This window comes from Hippichthys cyanospilos, chromosome 8 (genome assembly GCF_059441005.1).
Source record: "Hippichthys cyanospilos isolate Australia breed blue-spotted pipefish chromosome 8, RoL_Hcya_1.0, whole genome shotgun sequence".
NCBI lineage: Eukaryota > Metazoa > Chordata > Actinopteri > Syngnathiformes > Syngnathidae > Hippichthys > Hippichthys cyanospilos.
The window spans coordinates 11373123-11394979 of NC_142376.1; the positions used below are offsets into that span (position 1 = coordinate 11373123).

General features: G+C 37.1%; 1 protein-coding gene across 3 annotated transcripts in view; it reads left to right on the forward strand.

The window, feature by feature from the left end:
- gabrzb (gamma-aminobutyric acid type A receptor subunit zeta, b) overlaps positions 1-20901 on the forward strand; it is a 38632-nt gene extending 17731 nt beyond the window's left edge. For 2 of the 3 annotated variants that reach the window (XM_088421818.1, XM_088421819.1), the window contains 8 exons: positions 5682-5794; positions 6668-6735; positions 8579-8796; positions 13418-13500; positions 16168-16305; positions 16756-16908; positions 17218-17408; positions 18220-20901. In XM_088421818.1, coding sequence (XP_088277944.1) covers positions 5682-5794; positions 6668-6735; positions 8579-8796; positions 13418-13500; positions 16168-16305; positions 16756-16908; positions 17218-17408; positions 18220-18585 — 1330 coding nt within the window. In that variant the 3' untranslated portion in view covers positions 18586-20901. Of the gene's footprint in view, positions 1-3759; positions 3863-5681; positions 5795-6667; positions 6736-8578; positions 8797-13417; positions 13501-16167; positions 16306-16755; positions 16909-17217; positions 17409-18219 lie in introns of those variants that run through there. The other variant, XM_088421820.1, reaches the window with a different exon arrangement.
- Positions 20902-21857: the final 956 nt, after the last annotated feature.

Here is a 21857-nt window from a genome sequence, read left to right on the forward strand (position 1 = left end):
GGTCGAGTCAACCTTTCACCTGGCCAAAGCAGGCTCCAATGAAGTCGGAAAAACAATGGAAGGGATCCATGGATTAAAAATTATTTTTTATTCGACTATTTCGTATTCATATTAAACCCAAATTTGAAATTGTAAGGTGAACTCATGGGGTTTAGATCTTTGAGTGATCTTTAGATCTTTGAAATCCAATTTCATTTTTGTTCCAAGTGTCTTAGTGTGATGGCAAAATGAAGCTTGTTGAAGCACTGAATTTTTTCATCCAATTGGCCTGGTTATGCTTCAACGCTTCATTTTTCTTTATTTGCTCAATTGCAGTAAATTCTGACAGAATGAAATAAAATTGCAAGTTTTAAAGAAAAGGTGAAGGATGGTAAACGGTAAATGTCCTCCTCAAGTTATCCCCACAGGGCCTCACAAACGCAGATGGAGTGTGATGCTGATGGGCAGCACTAAAGCGACACAATAAGTGAGAAGTTCTGGGAATTGCTTTTGAGAAGACTAAAAGAAAAAAAAATGTCTGTAACAATGAGTCAGATTCCATAGTTTTCTTCTACAGTTGTATTTCACAGGAAAACAATCTCATTAAATGATCAACGTAAGCTATTACAAAAGTATTATACGGTAATATTTATTTTTGATTATTCCACGTTGATCTTATTACTCAAGTATACATCTGTTGCAAATGTTTCAGAAAACAGTTGTATACATGCCAGTAATCATCATCGTTTAATTATGGAAAATAATTTTGATTAATCAGTTTAAAAAATAATTTGGCGGCACCAATATTAATATATCATTTAATATAAATGGATTTTAATGAGGAAAAAGGACATTTTCTGTCAATAACACATGATAAACATACGGAGCTTCCAACAGTTTTTAATTTGTTACTATGGAAGAAAATGCATACATTATGGTAATATGGCTTGCAGGTTTAATGAATGTGGTGTACAATCTCATGAATATGTATTAGTGAATCCCTTGTGAGTCAGAGTTTGCTGTAGTAACAACAAAACTTTGCTGAAGCTGTGTCCCTGCCAGCAGTGAAATGCTTCAGAATGCTTAAAAAAAGCAATCAAATCGCTCTCTATGCATATGCCAAATACACATGGGATTTTTGTACAACAAAGGGCATGGTTTGGATGCTGGTTTGAGATAATGACATGAATCAATGAAAGAAGTGTGGGAATCCGCTACGACTGGTGCATATTGCTGAGTGGGAGGAAGCATGAAGGGAAAGACAGGGAGAAGGACGTCCATGGAGAGCATTACTCAACTCACTGCAGGGAGTCGAGGCTTATCTAAATTAATCTGTTTTGAAATGCGAAAGTGCTGCCGAGACTGATGCTTTGTTTGAATCGGATGAAGATTGGGAAGAAGAGTTCATGGGGGTTGGGAGGTCTTTCGAGAGGTTATGTCATGAAACTGTATCTGAAAAGACAAATCCTGCCACAGGGTGTGAGACCTTCATTCCAAGGCACCTCTGTATAACTATGTCTGAACTGATTCATCCAACCACGCATCCAACATGAAGCCACCCCACATTAGTATAGCCTTCAGGCCACCCAATGTATGGAGAGATAAAGGCCATCCAGTGGTCACTATTTACCACAGCTTCAAATGTCACACATTCCACTTTGCGGAAGAGGTCGAGGCCCTTCAAGTAGCAAAAAGCTTCATTCTAAAGTCATATGCAAGATACAATGCTTGTGTTAATCTGTATTGTGATTTTGTTTAACCCATGTATCGGTCTCATTCAATCATTACAAATACTAAGACGTTGATTAATTGTTGTTCAGCAAAAAGCGGTGAGCAGCTCATTAATGTGCCTTTAGCTTTTTTTGTCCGTGTGTGTTTCACTCATTGATTGGTAGCTACTTGATTCACAGCGGTGCCATTATTTGTGTTTCCTTCTTATTGATCCGCACTGGCGAGTCACACTGAAAAGAATCTATCCGTTTTTCGTACAATTTGTCCAGGGCACAGTCACAAGGGTGCTCTGCTGGTGCTGGAGTGTGTGCTAACTTACAAAAGCGTCACAGTAACTGTCCATTATTGAGACTCCTAATAATCATCTGAAAAATTTAGGAGGTCAACAAAATGATGTTTATGAAAGAATATGTTGTTTTCAAGTCATATCTACCAGTAAAAGCTGCCACTTTTTGGTTTGGTTTTACAGCTATCATTGAACATGTTGAGCGCTATCTGTTTTCACAGCTATTGATTCATTTTGTATCGTATGTGTGTTTTCGACATACAGTATATACAACACCGCAATCATGGTTTTATGATAGCTAAGAGTTTGCAAATGAGCATAATCTGTAGTACAATAACTAAAAGCAGTCTTTTGACTAAATATTGGTACAAACAGGCACCAATTTGTATACATAAGACAAAAATATGCAATGTTCATGTATGAATAATGTCGGTCTAATCTTTTGAAGGCTTGGAAAATATAAAGAGCAATTTAAAATGGAGTATTTCTGTTTTTCTGGATCTTAAGTAAGGCTTCCCGCCTGCATGGCATCAGCCCCGTGAGCTCTCTTGTGGGCACTCACTGTGTCATCTTATTATTCTTGATAGGCAGCCCAGTGGGCAGGTGTGTCAGGTCTGTCAGATTGCACCCTGGGAAAACATGCCCTCTGAAGACTTTACTTTCAAATGGGCGGAGAAAGTTACTCCAGTTCAAAAATAGAAGTGATGCTTGTGTGCGCAGAAGCAGGTTTGTCACGGTGTGACGTGCTGCTTAATCCATAGCACAGACAGCAAAATATCCACTTTTTCACTTTGTCATGCTGTCTTCACACACTGTTAGCGATAAATCTGAAGACTTATTGATTACTACAGCGATCTAAACCTATTAGGTATTCACTTTGTCAGGAGCTGGAGAAGAAAAATGTTGTCGTTGAATGTAGTGCTATTAGTGGTCAAGACTGAACGTGTTTTTTGTCGGTGGTCGATATTTTTATCAATGTTAACGATGATAATATATACATAGACAAATTCCCGGTTTCTTTCTTGGTCCTTGTGACTTCCGTCCAGAATGTTTGGTGAAAATCAATAATTAGTTAAAAACTATCAATATGAAAATTATTCTCCGCAATTCTACTTCATTTCATGTGGAGAGTATGCTAGAGTTAGTAATTATTTTTTCTGTTTGAGTAGGTGTTAAAAAGTACCCATGATATAATGTTTCTGCTATAATGTGGTGCATGACAGTGAAATAGAGAAATAAAATGAGAATCAGGAAAACAAAAATTACTTGAAAAATAATACATTGTCATGATATGACTTGAAATTTGTAATGAGTAATAGAATACAGATGTTATTGCCATTGTTAGTGATTTCTCCTTCACAACACTTTATTATTGATGTACAATTACGATACATTACTCCAAATATTAGTGATGTTCAGTAGTCTGACAATATACTCTTTCTGCTTTTTAAAAGCATATTTTCCCTACATTTTCTCAAGCAGTTTGGATAAATTAGCAAAAGAATGCACTCATGCACTTTGCAAACGGAATTGTGAATGTAACCACACAGGGTGAGCTAGAATGATAATGCAGTGGGCCAGAGGCAGAGCGCCGAGCGCTGTCACCGCCGTCACTAACATGGCTTTAGCATTCAAGACTGTTGCCTCCTGAAACAACAGGCTGCAAGCCATGTGAGTGAGACTTCATGCAGCATAGCAACAGGGTGCTGGGAGCAACTTACCAGCTGTCTCCGCTTATTTGACACAGTCAGGTGGTCTGAGAGCCCAACTTCACTTTCATTTGTGGGGAGGCTTGTCAGCTCCAGCAGTTTCACATGGAAGCCACATGGAGCTTGCACAAGTAGGACAAGCAGAAGATGGAATTGCGTAAGAGTTTTAATACTCATTTATTGCATATTTGATATTATTTTCAAAATGAAATTATGTAAATTGCTTGTATCAATAATCAAGTACTAATGTGTTTTTTAAAATATATAAATTTGATGTTAATTCACGGTTTATCCAAAGCTTTGAGATGCTGTATTACAAATATCGAGCCTTATTAACAGTGGGTTGCTGACTCACTTGGGCAGGTCCGTGTAGCAAAGCTGAGCATATAAAATGTTACTGCTCACAGTAGACTCATGAAACATCATTAGCTTGGTGCCACAGATGTGAAATGACTTGATCCTGAGAAAAAAAAAAGGCATATTATTTTCTCCCTGTGGTTCATTTGTTTCCCAAATACTGCACAACCAGACCTATGCGCCACTAATATTCCAATTTTCTGTATATACAGTATATCTAGTTTGTTACATTAAACTGGTGCTTCTTGTTTATTTCAAGTTATGACCCACTCAGAAGAAGACAATATTGTGCTCATTGAAAACCCTCTTCCTCGACTATAAATGATAAGTATAAATGTATAATTTGTAATATTTTTATAACTACTTTTCTGCATAACATTGTACCTTTAACAAAAAGAAAGAAATAGAGGCCAAATGTGGGACACAGAATAACTTATTTCACATTGCTTTTTTAGTCTCTGTCTGCCTTTTATTATCATTCATGTTACGTTTTTTTTCATGGTGTCATTTAAAGGTTTGTTCCTTGTGTTTCATACCTCCTGCTGTGTGCTGTGCATGTGCATGCTTAGTTGAAAATAATTTTTTAAAAAAGAACACTTTGTTACTGCCATCTACTGCAGTGGATGTGCAATTACAAATTACTGGGGTAAAATTGTTTTGAAAGAAAAAAAAAAAGCATGTTTCCTGGAATCACATGCTTATACCCTAGAACTGTATGCCCCCCAGGGAGCTACACCCCACGATATGAAGAGAACTGTCGTGATATCAGTTGCTATGCAGTTGCTATGGTCATGTATTTGTCTCCTTTATCATCTGAGCCATGTCTTTGTCATTTTTATATGTCTATCATCTTTGTCATATACAGTCCAGTATTTACTGTTGTGACTGGTTTGTTCATTTATCTATCAGTTGCCATGCAGTTGCTAGGGTCCTTTAGTTTGCGTTATTTTGTCATTTATTTTGCTACTTCCACCCGAGCACCATCAATTCTTTGCTGTCACTAATGTTATCATTGTGCAATAGTGCAAGATGGGAATCTAATGAAGTCAGTACAAGAAGGAAGAAGAGTCCTGTCGCTGCACAGATCTTACTCTCTCCTCCTCCAGTCTCCTCTTCTGTCATCACATCATAGCATGTGCCTATAGGAGCTTTTTGTCCGCAAGAAAACATTTTGAATTTCACACTTTCTGCACAAACACACACATAAGCTAAAGACTCTGGGATCACTGTATATTGCAATTACAAGCCATATAATCATCTTCCCGCACTCCAATGAGCCTTTATGAAAAGCGCTTATAGCATAAAAAAGAAGATACATTTCTTGAATTGAACCAATTAAAATGTAACCGCATAGGAATAGAGTACATGCTTACCATAAAATATAAGTGGATCAAAACAATTCAACAAGCCGTTCATGTGTGCACTTTTTTTTTTTTTTTAAAGAAAATCCTTTTTAGCTCCATTTCATGCCATGTCCTCTCAATTCAAATGTTTGCAAGATATACACCAGGACTAAACAAATATCCCACAGTTCCAGTGAATTTGCGTGGTGTAAATATTTGTCACACAATAAAAAATATGGACTGTTCACTGTTTTGCTTTCTTCCTGTCCTCCTCAGGTTGTTAGAGAGCACCATGATAAAAGCAGAAGTGAAAGAAGGAGAAATTCTGCCTCCAACCATTCAAAAGCTGATGAAAGGATATAACAAGTACCTGAGGCCTTTCTTTGATAGTAAGGAAACTGCATCCACATATAGAAATGCTCTTTTGACAGGGAGATATTGTATGCTGATTCTGTGCAAGATCGTATGGAAAATCGGGCAAATAAACAATTTCAGTGCACCAATTAAAAGTACTATATTACTGTTTATTGCAATGAATAGTTGATATTAATTACTTATTTCAATGTAATTTCAGTGAGGCAATCAAATATGGTTTAAAAATAAATTGTATCCGTTTAATACCTTGAAATGAGGATGCCTCAGGTATACCCATGTGATTGTGGCAAAATAAAAGTATGTCTGCTTTTCTCTGAATGTCCACAAGAGCACAGTTGGATGAAAGTATTCATAAATTGTGGAGATATGGAACAAATATCTCTCCGTTGTGGAGATGGGCAAAAACAGTGAAAGTGTACTGTTTTTCTCTGATTGAAAATGGAAATGATAAGAATTATTTTTCACAATTTTGTCATCAGCAGCAAAATACCAATGGCAGTTGGCAGTAATTCACATTCATACAAAAATAATAATAATTGTTCTGTAGATGATGACTGTTATTTTCCTCGGTTAATTTTCTGTTAGTAATGAATAAAACAGAAATTACCAGCAGGAAAAAATGAAAGAAGCCCGGCAAACGTTTTAATTTGAAGGCGGTAGAATGCAAAGCATCTTGCATTTAATTGTTAACAAACCATAGCTGGTTGTAACATTAAACATAAAGACTTGCTTTTCTTTAATGATTATTCCCTGATCAGCACTTCATTATCAACACGATGCATTATTAAACTCTTGATGACTGCTTAACACGACCTATAATCTCACATTACTCCAAGGCATTTAGGTACAGTATTGCATATATTGTTTAATTGTTCTATTTTTTCTAGATGGCCCTGTGACTGTTGGTATGAGCTTGGACATTGCTAGTATTGACACTATTTCAGAGATCAACATGGTAAGATATTTTTTTTGTTTGTATTTGTGAGTCTTGTCGCCAAAATAACCAGTAAATTTTGAGTTTTTGATTAAATTATGCAACACAGCCAAGCAAACAAAATAATTGCTTATTGAAATTGTTTTCCCTGTGGCCCTTTAGTCATATCTATTTTAAGAATCAAATAGTACATTCCACTTAGAATTTTTGTTCCAACTCTTTGGGGATGGAGAATAGGGGTTCCTAATTCAAGTATGGCTTCACAGAAATCATCACAGAAGACAGAATTTTACCACTTAATTAATATTTAGGCATGGTTTTGAAAATATCATTATTACCGGTATATTTTATTTCACAAATGTCTTTCTTGAACAACTCCACAATTGAACATTTTATGCAACACAATGCCACAAAAACAGAAAAAATAAAGCAACACATATGTCATATTTTCCCCGAAAATTATTCTGAGACACTGGCTGCGCATCTAACAAATGTCACAAACACAGACCATGCCTGTCCACGACTTTGGGAAATGCTCCAAGATCAGCCACCCACACATTTGATGGAAGCAGATGTTTTGGTCTCACAAGAATTTCTCAGGTCTTACATTACCTGAACAGTATACACCACTGTGTGAGTTTTATTTGGAGTTCCTTGCTTTCTTTCACTTCTTGTCGGTTCATTGTTGGCTACTGTCATCGTCCTGGTCATGTCTTTGTTGTTCATTTGCTTCCTCCAAGTTTTACTGTTTGTTCATTTTGTACCTTGGTGTTGTTGGACTTTGGTAATCCAGTTATTACATTGTTTCCATTTTGTAGAGGTTTCTATAAGCTTCTTGACACACTCATGCATCACATGAGTAAACCTTATGCACTTCAAGTGAATTCATATTTTTTTTTTTACAATTTAAAAAGGGACATAAGGTCCTCCATTCCTATCCTAATGCGAATACCACACTCCGGACCCATAAATGTAAAACAATAATACAGTAGGTCTTTGGTGCACTTTCAAGGGTCACATTTGTAACATTAACCCCCACCCCCCAGTTTCTGTTTTAGATCAAACAATGAAAACAGAAACACAAACAAATCACGTTTGAACAAAACAATTTTGTTGATTCTATTTGTTTTTAACTTTTTAAGAATCTCATTTTTATATTCCACCTGCACCAGCTGTTTACAAAAATTATCCAATGCGTATACAATTAAAGCCTCACATGAATTTCCAGACACACTGTTATTTCTGTTCCTAGACCTATTCCTCACTGTTTTTAATTGTTGCCACTTTTTATGCCTGACCTTTACAGTTTAAACTGACTCATCATATCCTCCAAATAATAAGGGTAAAAGGGACAATGTGTCACACTCCATCTAGTCTGCTGCCCTGTCACCATCAAGCCTTTCAGAAGCCACACAAATCATCATGTTTCACTAATGCCTGTAAAACAATTACCTGAACATTTGCAGTTGTTTACTCGCATTAGCAGCATGACTTTGATGGGCAATGAACAAACGCAGCGGCATGCTCGAAGGTCATCAACACGTATCTAAAAGAACAGGGCGCAGTACTGATACACACACAACAACACACGATACCTGGACCCTGCTGTGTTCTCTCAAACGGAGAAGCTAAGTTGCTGACTTTATGCAATGCACTGCATTTCAATTGCTTCAGGCAAAGAACAGCTCAGGGACCTGACGCCACCAATATCAAACTGTGCAAAAAAAAAAAAAGCAAAAATCCCACTAACTACACAGGGATGTCATGGTTAGCGGAAACATTGCTTCTCTGTCAGCATATTTTGGACATGCCTTGTCAAGTATTCCATTAGATTTTTTCTAACCTTTGAACCTCAATCTTGCAGGACTACACAGCCACCATATTCCTCCGGCAGCGCTGGACAGATGAGCGTTTGGTGTTTGAAGGCAACAAGAGCCTGAGCCTTGACGGACGGCTTGTGGAGCTCCTCTGGGTCCCTGACACTTTCATTGTGGACTCCAAAAAGTCTTTTCTTCATGACATTACTGTGGAGAACAGACTTATTCGCATCTTTCCAAATGGGACCGTCCTTTATGCGCTGAGGTCAGATAATCGACATAACTTCTGCTTTATTGGTTGTTGGGTGTGTTCTCAACTCTACAAAACCATTAAAGTTGTCAGGGGAATTGAGGAGAAATTGGCTAAGGGCTACAAAATAGCATGGTTGACAACGTAATTGCAGAGCGGGCAGTCAAGTCAGTACTTTTACCAACGGATGAGGCATAGGGAGAGCATGTGATCTGTCGATAGAAAGAGCTTCAGGCTATCAACTTCTAAGTCTTTTTATCACAGTGTGAGCTTAAGCTTAGTATCTGGCAAGCTCTATGCAAGATCCTCAAACAAGAATTCATTGAGCATATACATTGGAAATTTGTGATTATGACTTGCACGATAGCTTGAACCACTAAACCAAAATTGGTTTTTGTCATTTATTTAGTATATGCTAACCTACTTTGTTCTCATTAGTAGCGAGTATTTACTGATGTCACCAAATTACTTTTTTTTTTTTTTTTTTTTTTTTTACTAGTCCATCAGTCTGTGCCTGCCCCCTTCTTCTGTCATTGTAGACCATGGTCTACAATGACAGCATGGTCTACAATGGCTCTGTCAGCCAATTGTCGGTCTGCCAATCACTCGCATAATCACCAGCATCCCAAGCCAAAAAAAAATAAAATAAAATAAACCTCTGTCATTCTACTAAAAATAGTAATGCGTATTAAACCTTAAAGCTTGGCCTTAAACGAAAAGCTAAACTTTATGGCACCGGTGTCAAACTCAAGGCCCGAGGGCCAGATCCGCCCCGCCCCATCATTTTATGTGACCTGTGAAATACTGATTTGACTTCAAGTTTCTGTCTAAAATGCCAACATTGCAAGTTGTCTTCAACTTTTAAAAACCAGGGGTTAAAAAAATAGCACTGTCTGTTCCCAATTTCTATGTTGAACAGTTTTTACTGGCCTCTGATCTCAAAATTTGGCAATAGAAATCAGTTTGACATCCCTGCTTTACAGTATTCACTTCTATCATACTGTACAAATTAAGTCGCGAAGCTAAAATTACATGCACCACATAACAATGGTTAACGTGTGTTCCCTCAGCACTAGACTGCAATAAATGACCATGCCCAATAGGGAGCCTACACATCAAACAGCGAATATGTTCAATGTGTGCTGTGTAATTGCGTCCGCTAGGGAGCATCTTTGTGCTTCAAATAGTTTTTAACCTCTGCAGTCCATGCACTTTTCTAACCACTTAAAAAAATACTTCAAATGACAGTTCCAAAGAACGGAATTCACATTTGACCACATCTGTCACATAGCAAAAAAAAAAATCAGAGCTTAATTTACCAGATAATGCCTTGATGATAAAACCGATCAGAGTACCCGTTATATTTAAATAGAAAGGCATTCTAAAATGCATCGCACAACAAAGTTCTTCATTCAAATCTTATTTACAAATCACAATAACACAAAAATCTCTTAGTACTTGATTTTAAACATTGTTTGTTACTTTATGTCCACACATGAATGCATTGAGCAAAATTGTGTGGAGTATACATTTCAGTTCATGAAACAATAACTGATGCACAGCGCAGACGTTAGTTGCTGTAAACTAATGCTCTGGTATTCATGCAGTTATCTCCCGGGTACATCTACGTATGTATGCCTGCTGCCTATTTAGACTGTGTTTACATTTTTATGTGCCTAAGTACTGTAGTGATTTAAGTATTTCTTTGAAATCGGGAAGATTTAACAGGGCGAAGTGACAAAATATTACTAACAGTGACAAGTCTTGGTTATTATGACGGATTAAAATGATGGACAGTCCACGATCATCGATGTTAGTCCGTCATTTTTAAAATGTTCTTGTCATTCAAATGTCCATCGGCAAAACATTGGTTCGACACTGACTTCAGGACCGACAAACTGCCCGCCTCTGCAAACTGATCTTGTGAGTCAGTGCCGTTGTATTGGGCCAGAGTACAGTCTCAGTGTTTCTCCTCCTCGTGTTCACAACTTTACACTGAATTTCATTTTGTTATACAAAATGTTGTGCTCATCTTTCTCTAATGTTTCTGAAGAGAAATATGAGGTTAGAAAAGTACTGCAGTGATGCACGTAGAAGGTTTGTTTTATTAATGGAATCAATTCCAAACATTTGCTGGTTTACAGATTTCATGACGATATTCACGTATGTTTTGTGGTCAAATTGGCTACCCTGTATTCACATCTTTATTAATGTAGTTAGCTACAACTTGTCTAAAAACTTGCACTAACATGTTGAACATGAACATTTTTGATTTCTCACTTTTGTTCAGACAATCTGAACACAATTTGAACTTTGGGGCTTAGTGAGAGGATAACTTACCCTCAACAAAATGGTCAGAGCACATTGTCAATTGGAAATTATTGCAGACAAGCAATGTTTTTTTTTTTTTTTTTTTTTTTTTTTTTGTCACTCACTTCCTTTCTTCATTCACATTCGCAACGTACTCCAAAAGCTTATTTTCACATCCTTGTTCTCCCTATTGCTGCATCCGTGAATCGTGCCTCTGTGTACCATTGTCAAACAATCAGTGAAAAAAAAATGAGAGAAACACACATTCCTGGGCTTTTACTTTTGATTTCAGAAAATAGTCACTGGGTGACTTGACGTGGTTCCGTGGAGTCATCTGAATACTATCAATAGATTACACAAGAGAAACTCTGTAGATCTGGATTTTGTTGACTCACCATGTTTTATAGGGACTCGATCTCAAGAGCTCATATTATTTTCCTGGCTACAGCATAGAGTGGTAAAGGGGAAATGTTCACAGGGGAGGCATCTTCACTGTTGTTAATGGAAGCTTTGCGTGATCTAACAGAAGATAGATTAAAAAACATGGATGGCTTGCTGTCTTAAAATTGAGTTGGGCGTTCCCATTTAGTTCAGTTTGATTTTTCAGGACCACATCTCTCTTTATGGATGACATGCCACTGTGAGGAGAGTTTGCTGTGTTGCCAACATTTTTTCTACAATATGTGCACTAAATGTCCTTGGGCTTGACTGAGACCAAAATGCTCAGTAGGTTAGTGGTTACAGCTGGGCAGAAGGAGTGAAACTACTAAAAGGATAGTTAAAGGAGGAAAAGCTACCTAGGGGAATTGGGGCTGAGAAAAAAGAACGTATGAGGTGAGGAATATGAGGTGTTAGAGCTTTCGTAAATGTTTCAGTGCTTTGCTTTAGGGAATACATGAGAAAGCACTGAGATGTATGTACAGTGAAGTGGTTTAGAGGAGAGATTTAATGAAGCAATGTCGGGGGGATTCATTCACAATAAAGTGGCTGTGTTAAAACTATAAAGTGAGATTTAAATAACCTTTACAATTATAATGGATTTGGGTTAATTATTCCATCCATCCATACATCCATTTTCTATAGCTGCTTATCCTCAATAGGGTTGCTGGCTTGCTGGTGCCTATCCCAGCTGTTTTTAGGCTACTGCCCAAGTATGAAAAATATGAACTATGGGATAGGCACCAGCACATACAGTTGTGCCGAACAGCCATTCACACACCCGATCACACCTAAGGACATTTTAGAGCTTCCGATACATCTGCCATGCATGTTTTTGGAGTATGAGAAGAAGCCAGAAGATCTGGATAGAACCCACGTGGGTTTGCTTGTGGTGACTTTCCCATCCTCAAAATAACCAATGCATCAATTCATGGGTATTTTGACGCTGAGAATGTATGGCATGGAAGCAGTTAGTGTCACACACTGAGCAAACAAGCTTAGTGTCAGCGCTGTAAAATGAAGACACAATTGTCATCTCTGGAACAAAACTGTGCATCCTGAATCGGTAATGCCCAAAGTTGGCATACATTGACTACGTCTCACAGTGTTGCTAGTGTGGTCATGTGTGTGTGGCACTAGCGCTAAAAAAAGGCTTCTGATTCAAATTTTGCTACATCAGTGAAGCTTCTTAATTGAAACAGATGTGAATATGACAGGAATTGTCCCATGGAACACTGTGTGCCTTTCAAGAAATCAGCATTTAAATGGTCCCAACCTCTCTCCTCCTCAAGTGATATTGTCACCATGGCACCAGTCTTTTGGGTGTGCTACTAAAGATCAGTACCACACATCACAATAATGGTGGTATAAGTTGTTAAATATTTCATCTTGGTGTCATTACATTACAAAACACACCTGGCATTTGAACAGAGGTGAGGTTTGTCAATTTACTATAAATATATCAACTCAGAGTTGTTACATCCCTGCTACAGACCAACGCTAACACCATACTTGCTTATATGCTAGCTATACAATGTGTATGACTTAATATAAAAATAATGCACTTCAAATATACTGTACACTGCATCTTGCATGAGCTTTTCATCATATGATTTTATGTTGTAAGTGTTTGATGGTGGCATCAGCTTGCCCATGTTATGTAGATGGTCTAAGCAGAAAGGCTAAAGTGAATAATTTACTTAATTGAATCAAACATAGGAGACTCCGCCCACCAACACTCCCCAAGGGGATTGCAAACAGAAAGAAAAAAGCGGAGCACAACGGCAATAAAACAAGATTGCGACAGCTCCCAGTAACTAACTTCACAAAGTCTAGCATCAATTCCCTGTGGAATTGTTTAATGAACTCCTATATTGATGTCCAACAGAATTACCACCACTGTGGCCTGTAACATGGATTTGACCAAGTACCCGATGGACAAGCAGACCTGCACACTACAACTGGAGAGCTGTAAGAACCTCTTTCTGTCTGTGAGTCTACGTGTTGTAGCCAAGAGAACTTTTCAGGAATTGTGATCTAATTCACATGATGCAATGCGCATACAGTATACAAGCGTCAACTTCAAACAGTTATAAGACAAAGGTAAGCTATAAAACCATTAATGAATATCAAACAGAACAAATGGTTCTTATACACTGGGCTGACTCTTCCCCAATTGATTTATATGAGTTTAACCTCCATAATGCTCTACTAGACACTGTGTGAGGTTATTGTGTGTGCGTGCGTGTGTGTGTGTGTGTGTGTGTGTGTGTGTGTGTATATATATATATATATATATATATATATATATATATATATATATATATATATATATATATGGTTGTTGTTGTCATCTGTACCCCTGGGTGGTTATCTTATGTTATTCAGTCCCCAAAAAGTAATCAGTTTCAGACAGTTTGGTGAGCCCGATATAATCTGTCATTAAATGCATTTTTTTTTTCCACAAATCCTTTTGTTTTTATCAGTAAAGAAGCAGGAGCATCTTTCTAAGTAAATCATGTTATGAAATGACTGTGATATGCGAAACAACCTGTCCCCTCCGCAGTTTCTGCCACCCTCGCTCATCTGCTGTCATTCCTGATCTGCTTGCTTCATGCCATGCTTTCAAATGACAGGCAGGCATGCCGACTTAGCCCATTCTGGTCTACACCAAAGCCAAACAGGCCATCGATGCTCAAATGCAAAGAAAGAAAAAAAAAAAAAAAAAGGAAATGGAGGCCCTACAATCCCCCCAACAGATATAAAGACATCTGGAGGTTGGAGCTGAAAGGATGATGGCTCCCTCCTCCGCTGCCTCTATAATTCCTAGCTAAATATCGGCACGGTTGGTCGCTTTCTTTCGCTTAAAGTTAAAGTTTCTCTTTGATCTTCTGGCTCTCTTTTGATGCTTCCTCTTACTTTCTCCTCACCCTCATTCTGCTCTATGTCTTGCATATCTCCCAGTGTGAAGATGAAGTCAAAGATTCATTTTTTTTCTAATGCAAAAAGTCAGTTGACAGCAGAGTATGGCACCATTGTGGAAGCGTGGCGAGCATTAATTTGGGATTGTGGTATAATATTTAGTGATTTCTGACAGCAAAGATATACGAGATATGTCAGCTATTATATTTTGGTAACCTGAATTAGGTCTAATGTGAGGCATTTTAAGGAACCACAGCCCAGCTATAGTCCAGCTCTTTCTTCATAGTTGTTCAGTCATGTCTTGGCTTTAAATAGGAAAAATAAATAGCATGAACTATTGCCCTTATGTTGGGCTCCTCTGGTCAACCATTTAGAGAGCCAATACATTAATTAATAAAAAGAGCTATGACATTTAATTAAAGGCAACATTAATACAGTGGGGATTTGATTTGTCCATCTTTTGCACCCTCTGGTGAAAAATGTGGGAAGCACATCAATGAAGAACAGTACAACTACTGTATATATTGATTATTTAAGTATTTGTTTATTTATTGAGTTGAAAAATAAGAACAGGTCTACAACATCAACTACAATGTACAAGCTATTATCAAAGATATAATGATGTGTTCAGATTTGATATCTTGAGAATGAACACATTTAAAAAAACACATAAAACACACATAATATATATATATATATATATATATATATTTTTTTTTTTTTTTTTTTTTTTAATGTGGTCATTCTCAATATATCAAATCTGAACACATCATTATATCATTGATAATAGATTGTACATACACACATACGCACGCACACACACAGAGTTCGTAATTAATGCTTTAGGCTCACAAAGTCTCAAGGCAAATTATTATGCTGTATTTGAAAATGTAGGCATTTGCTACAGTAGATATTATCGAATGAGCATATTTTGCATGCCTTCTTTTTTTTCCATCTGGGTAACCAAGACTCTCTGGGGCCCATTGCAATATGCATGTTAGTTTGGTTAGTATGAGGCTAGAGTTATGCCTTTTATCATGGCTTTTACATGATGAATGCATTTCTGTTAACAATTCCTATAGGATTTTTTTTTTTTTTTTTTGGGGGGGGGGGGGGTCAAACTCTATTAGCTTTATTACAGTGAGATTATTCTGTTTCCACCATGGTCAGAATGCATTAAACACTGACAATGTTTGCAAATCTTGGTTTGATGCTCTTAGAGAAATTGTCAAGTTCAGGTGTTGTGATGGAAGCAGAATTATTTGAATGTTGTATCCCCCTCAAGGGGAACACATCAAATTCGTTTTGCTCTTCTACTGCTATAAGAGGGACTTTACGCCAACTCTATCTTGTAATCCCATAATAACCTAACCGTGGGTGGAGCACAGTTAATTCACTTTCCAAGGTGTCTTGAGCTGAGCTACATTTTGGTTTAGTGACATATTCTGCTTCACCCGTTAGACGGCTATTTGTATTTATAGCATATTTGCGGTGTCACAGGAGGACAAGGGCTAAATGCAGAAACTGCTATTCCACTTGACCAAGAGTCCATTATACCGTGATAAATATGGCTCTGCTGCAATGTGATGATACCCTAGTGTGCTGATTTGATGAATTATGTTGACACATAGTAATTAAATTCTACTGACAAGCCTCTTATAAAATTCATTTTGTGCCATTTTCCTGAAAAAAAACTTTTGGTTTCTTCTTCCATAGGGGGTTACAACATCAACGATGTCATGTTCTACTGGACCCGAGGAAATGAATCTGTCAGTGGCCTAGACACTCTTCAACTTGCTCAGTACACAGTGGAAGACCACTACACTTCTGTGTCAGAGGCTATCTATGAAACTGGTAACCTTAATGGCAACATTTTCATTGTCCTGTAGAGAGTATTCACTGTTTGACACCTTATATTGATTATTTTTTTATGGAAAATATTTATTTATTAAGTTATTTATTTTTGATAACACATTTCTTCTATGATCCATAAGAGGACACTTTAGCTTGGTTATTCTTTTGTGGACCAACACAAATGAAATTTGAAAGGGTCTAAAGTTGAATAAATCAGACACTGATGGCATGTTTTAATCGGCGCAAAATAACCTCATCAAAACACACATAGTTTTTGCATTTGCACACTGAAAATGGCCTCTGGATCGATAGACACGGTTCCATGACGTCTTGTCAATACCATCTATACTGGAATTTTTATATTTTATTTTTCAAATGACTTCCAGTAAGTACATTTTAGTACATATATTTGATCAGAAGATATGCATGCCGACTGCCTGTTGTTGAAAGGTCACTACCCCAAGCTGGTCTTCCACTTTGAGCTGAAGAGGAGCATCCTGTACTTCATCTTGGAAACATATGTCCCATCAAGCCTCTTGGTGGTCCTATCATGGGTCTCCTTCTGGATCTCCCTATCCTCTGTTCCAGCACGCATTTGTATAGGTATGTACCAGTCAGAGGTAATGAAGATTTTTCCATGTGTAAAAACACACAATCTTCTTCATATTCCAGATTATGCATAGCAATATCAGACATGAACGAAGTAAACCCTTTTTCAATTATAGACATAGACGTATGACGTAGACACAGACGTAGTGATGGGGGAACTATTGGGCCAATATAAAAGCGTGTGTATAGCTCCAGTGATCCGTCTCCGTTATAGTGCCATGAGTTTGGAGTAACCTGATCTTGAGGGTGATTTAGGGATTCCTGCTCAAGACACTGTACAAATGTGTTTGTGTTACATGGCAGGTGTGACGACAGTGCTGACGATGACCACTTTGATGATGGGAGCTCGCACGTCGCTACCTAATGCCAACTGTTTCATCAAAGCGATAGACGTCTACTTAGGAATCTGCTTCAGCTTTATCTTCGGAGCTCTCATTGAGTATGCTGTGGCTCATTTCTGTACCCTTTCATACAGCGATGCGCACATGCTAGTGGTAAGACCTAACTCTTATTATCCTGTCCTGCTGTTCCCATTGTTATGGCCTTTGCACTTTACTTTTTTTTTAAATCATTCTTTTCTCCAATGAAATTACAAACTAAGTTTGGCTATTCGTGGATCGAGTCCCCCCCCCCCCCCCTGAATATAACATAACAGGCAGCATCCTGCGCAGGAAAGTAAATTATTGATTAAAATTAAATAAAATATCAGAGTAATGTAGTTTCACCTCTTTCGTTATTCTTGACATATGTCAGCTTCTATAGATTGACAGAAATCCCACGTTGTTTCAATTGTTTCAAAATTTAAAGGTTTTAACATTTAATACATTGACTGACTTTTTCTGTGGTAGTTTGAAAAGTCAGACTGTGTTTGAATGCACCACATATACTGTACATACATAGTTTGCACCTAGTGGTAACACTGGAGATTTGTGACATACAATGAAAGCTTTATTTTCGTATTTCTTTGAGTACAAGTCATGTTTTTTTCCCTCATTTTTATTACCCATTTTTGGGGGTTGACTTATAATTGCACAACTCAAACCAGGCTAATTTTCTCCACATATTTGTGTTAAAATTGGAATGTAAAAAAAGTCATATTATGTCATGTACAAGGCTCAAAATGATTGTATATATGTACCTGAAATTTGATATCATATGCCCACGTTTTTTTGCCCACGAGTTTTTGCATCACGAATATCCATTTTCGTCAAATGCCACCTAAATGCCTCTTTGTTCTGCGTGGCAAATATTTTTAGCCCAAGCAGCTAGTATTCTCGTTTTACATTCTATTTTACTCTGCCACAGTACGGGCACCAAATGCACAACTTTGATGATGAAATGAACGGCATCGTCACCACCATTTCCAGCCACCCCGAGAGGGCAAAGAGACGCAAGGAGCCTGACGCTGGTCCCGCCGCTGCTCCCTCCTCCACGGAACTGGCCGTCGACCCATCCAGCCCGACTGGCAGTGAGCCCAAGCCTGAGCCTTCCCCTCCAGAACCCACCAACTGGTGTCTCACAGTTTTGGCCACCCTCCGCAAACTCCTCAGTTTCATAAGCTGCTGTCACATAAAAAATCCACACCACATAGACAACTACTCGAGAGTCACTTTCCCTCTGTCGTTTGTCCTTGTCAATCTTCTTTATTGGACGTATTATTTGTACTTTTAGCATTTATGTCTGTAATTGTGGAGTTTATTTCACTCTATGTACAATAAGTGTGACTTCGGTGTGGTGACAGGTGAGTTTTTACTATTTTTAAGCAACAACATAATGATGATGATACAAGATTGTTTTTAAGGAAGGGGGAAGGGTGGGGCGGGGGCTCTCTACTATTTTTGTTTTCAGACCTCTGTTTCAGATGGGTGAGGTCTGATATACAGACAGACCTGATGCGTGAAGGAAAAAGTGCTTCCAAAGATGACAACCGTTCAGTTTGCCCACTGTAGCGCAGTTATTCTAATTGTGTCGCCACTCATTTTGTTAGTGGCAATACATGACGTGCTGGCTGAAATTACCAGTGATACTGGGAAAGGGGAGGTTTTTAGTGAGTGTAATTTATTTACCATCCTTATGGTAAACAGATACAAAACAAAACTGTAACCTAGGACGGCGGTGTGTTTTAATAGCTCTCACAATAAGTGAGACAATTCAGTTCCAGGAAATAGCACAAATTGTGTTTTATTTAATGTATCATTTAGTTCATTTTTGTGCACAAAAGAGTTGTTGCTACATGATATACAAGAAATAAAAACATAATTAGACTCCTTTGCTATTCATCATTCAAATTATAACCAAATCAGTTAATTGCACCGTTCATTCACCCCTCGTACTGATTGTCATTATTCCCATCATATAACTTTGTTGGATCAAAAAGCTTTTGTTGTGCAGCATAGACAACAGTACTTTAGACAATAGATCATCTCTTAGATGAGAGAACACAGCCATATTTAGCACATCTATGCTTCCTTATAAGATGAATATGTATGGCTGGTTGTCTGACCGAAATATTTAATAAATTAATAATAGTATTGTGTTCTCATCAATGGTTGGTGTAGTTTAGGACTGAAGTGACTTGTTCACCAGAAATGTGACTTTTCAGTGCAAAATTTCATTGGATTAAGGTCTTATTCAATACGCAAAACTCCAAAACTTACATTATGCACTGTTTCAGGAAGTTGCTGTAAAATTACATTCATATTGAAGCAAGAAGAGATACGCAGACTGATATCAGTTATTTTCTAACTGAGGCCTGCTTTTCGCAAAAGGTAGTAAGGTAGTATTTTAAGAAGAAAGAACAAGCAGATATAGGACTACAATTCAGTTCAAACTTACTGGCGAGGCTTTTAATGTGGTAGAGTTTTTGAATGACTTTAATGTGTTGGCTAATAGATGATTATGTGAACCAAAGATTAAAATCAGATTTGAAAGTGCATTTTCATATGTTAATACTGTAGCAGCATGCTGTCAATCTGCAGATGAACGTGGTATTTCATAAATCAGACAACAGGGTGACGCCGCATGTTAATTTGTTGTGTTCAATAATGCTGTAACATGCTGTCACTTATACTGGAATGAGTTTACTTTTATTGCAAGTTTATTCAGTGATGTGCATAGGAATAATGAATTGTCCAGATAACCTAATGCATTGCCTTTAGAAACAATTGCAGCTGCATTGTTTCACTGTTCTAAGGAGATGGCTTCAAGCCCTCTTTATCTGATATTGGTAACAAAGCTTTTTTGTTCTCCATGCATGGTTGTTGTTACAATATAAACTTTGTTTATTCTATTTTGCTTGGTTTACTTTAGTTAAATGTGATGAAAAGGATACCTCCTGATGCTTTGATTGTCAATGCTTTCTCATTCCCAAAAGGTCAGGTTCTTCTTGGTTCTGTTCTCATTTTCAGCCTCTGAACTGTTACAATATTTGACTGAGCTGTTCCTGTGAAAACAGGCAAGTGCTAGGAGATTAAAGATTCACATAAAAGATTTAACACTGTCAGGTTTTATATATGCAGCACCTTCTACTCACAATGGACAGTTATCTTGTGAAAAGAATATACAATGAATGCTTATAAAGCGACAGGAGAAACTACTGAGACTTCTTAAGAAACTGTCATAATAAAGAAGGCATAAGGTTTAAGAGAAGTGATTTTTTTTTTTCAGCTTGGCTCTATGGCTGCATCTCAATCGTGGACGACATTTGGTTACAAGGACATAACAGAGACAAAAATGCCAGGCAATAACTGTGGACACATTTCTCAAAGACGGCTGAAACCTTTTTCCTTTCATGTTGTAAAATGTGTTAAATAATACCTCATGGTGATGTTGACGACAAGCCTAGGACTTCATGTAAATTGTATTTATACTGTAGCGCTATAATCGAGATATTGTTCTGCTTAACCATTTGTAAATAAATTCCACTAATGTGCATGTTTACTGTAAAGAAATAGATGAAAGCAATAAAATGGGTTTGTGTCTATGATAGATGAAGTTATTTGAAGGACTAATATTGCTCAAGAGCTTTAGCGTTGTAAAACAATGTTCAGTAGAGATGTAGAGCATCAATTTTGCACTTTGCAATTTTGACAAAACAACTTAATTCCCTTACACTTATCTTGGGTTAACATTGTATAGATATTGAACAGGAATCAAGCACTAAACTCAAGTATATCCATATATATATATATATATATATATATATATATATGTACACATATATATATATATATATATATATATATATATATATATGTATATGTACACATATATACATATATGTACACATATATACATATATGCACACATATATACATATATGCACACACTTGAGAATGAGATCTCATTCTGTGTCATCCAAATGAGGAGAACTATATGTTCAAATTCAAACTTTTTGATATTGGCTCAGTTAGATGAGCATTTGGTTTTGTCTCTATCAAGGTAACTTAGCGCCCTCTACTGACGAGAAATCTAATTTCAAATGCATCAAATATGCAAATATGTATAATAATGATTATTAGCAACTACTGTAACATTATTCTTCAATAATCGTAGGGATATTATTTAACAAAACCACAGTTACATATTTGTGAACTACATTATCTGAATAATTATGTTAGTATTATGTATTATTTTAAATTAATAATTAATAAGAACTATTTAAATAAATCTATTGTATAGTTCTATCATTTAAAAAGATATCGTTTAAAAATCACAGTGGAACTGAAAACATTTGCTGATCATTCTCGTCATTCTCCTAGAAACTCTTTCATCCATTTATATTGTGTCAGTGGACATTTTCTTCCACAATCTCATTGATGACAGAATTGTCTCGCCCTACATGGCATATTACTGTCTACTGTAGTTCTTTCAGGAAAATCTAAGTTCATAAAACTTTTTACGTTCAATAGGTTATTCCATTTCTTTCTTTAAAAAAAAAAAAA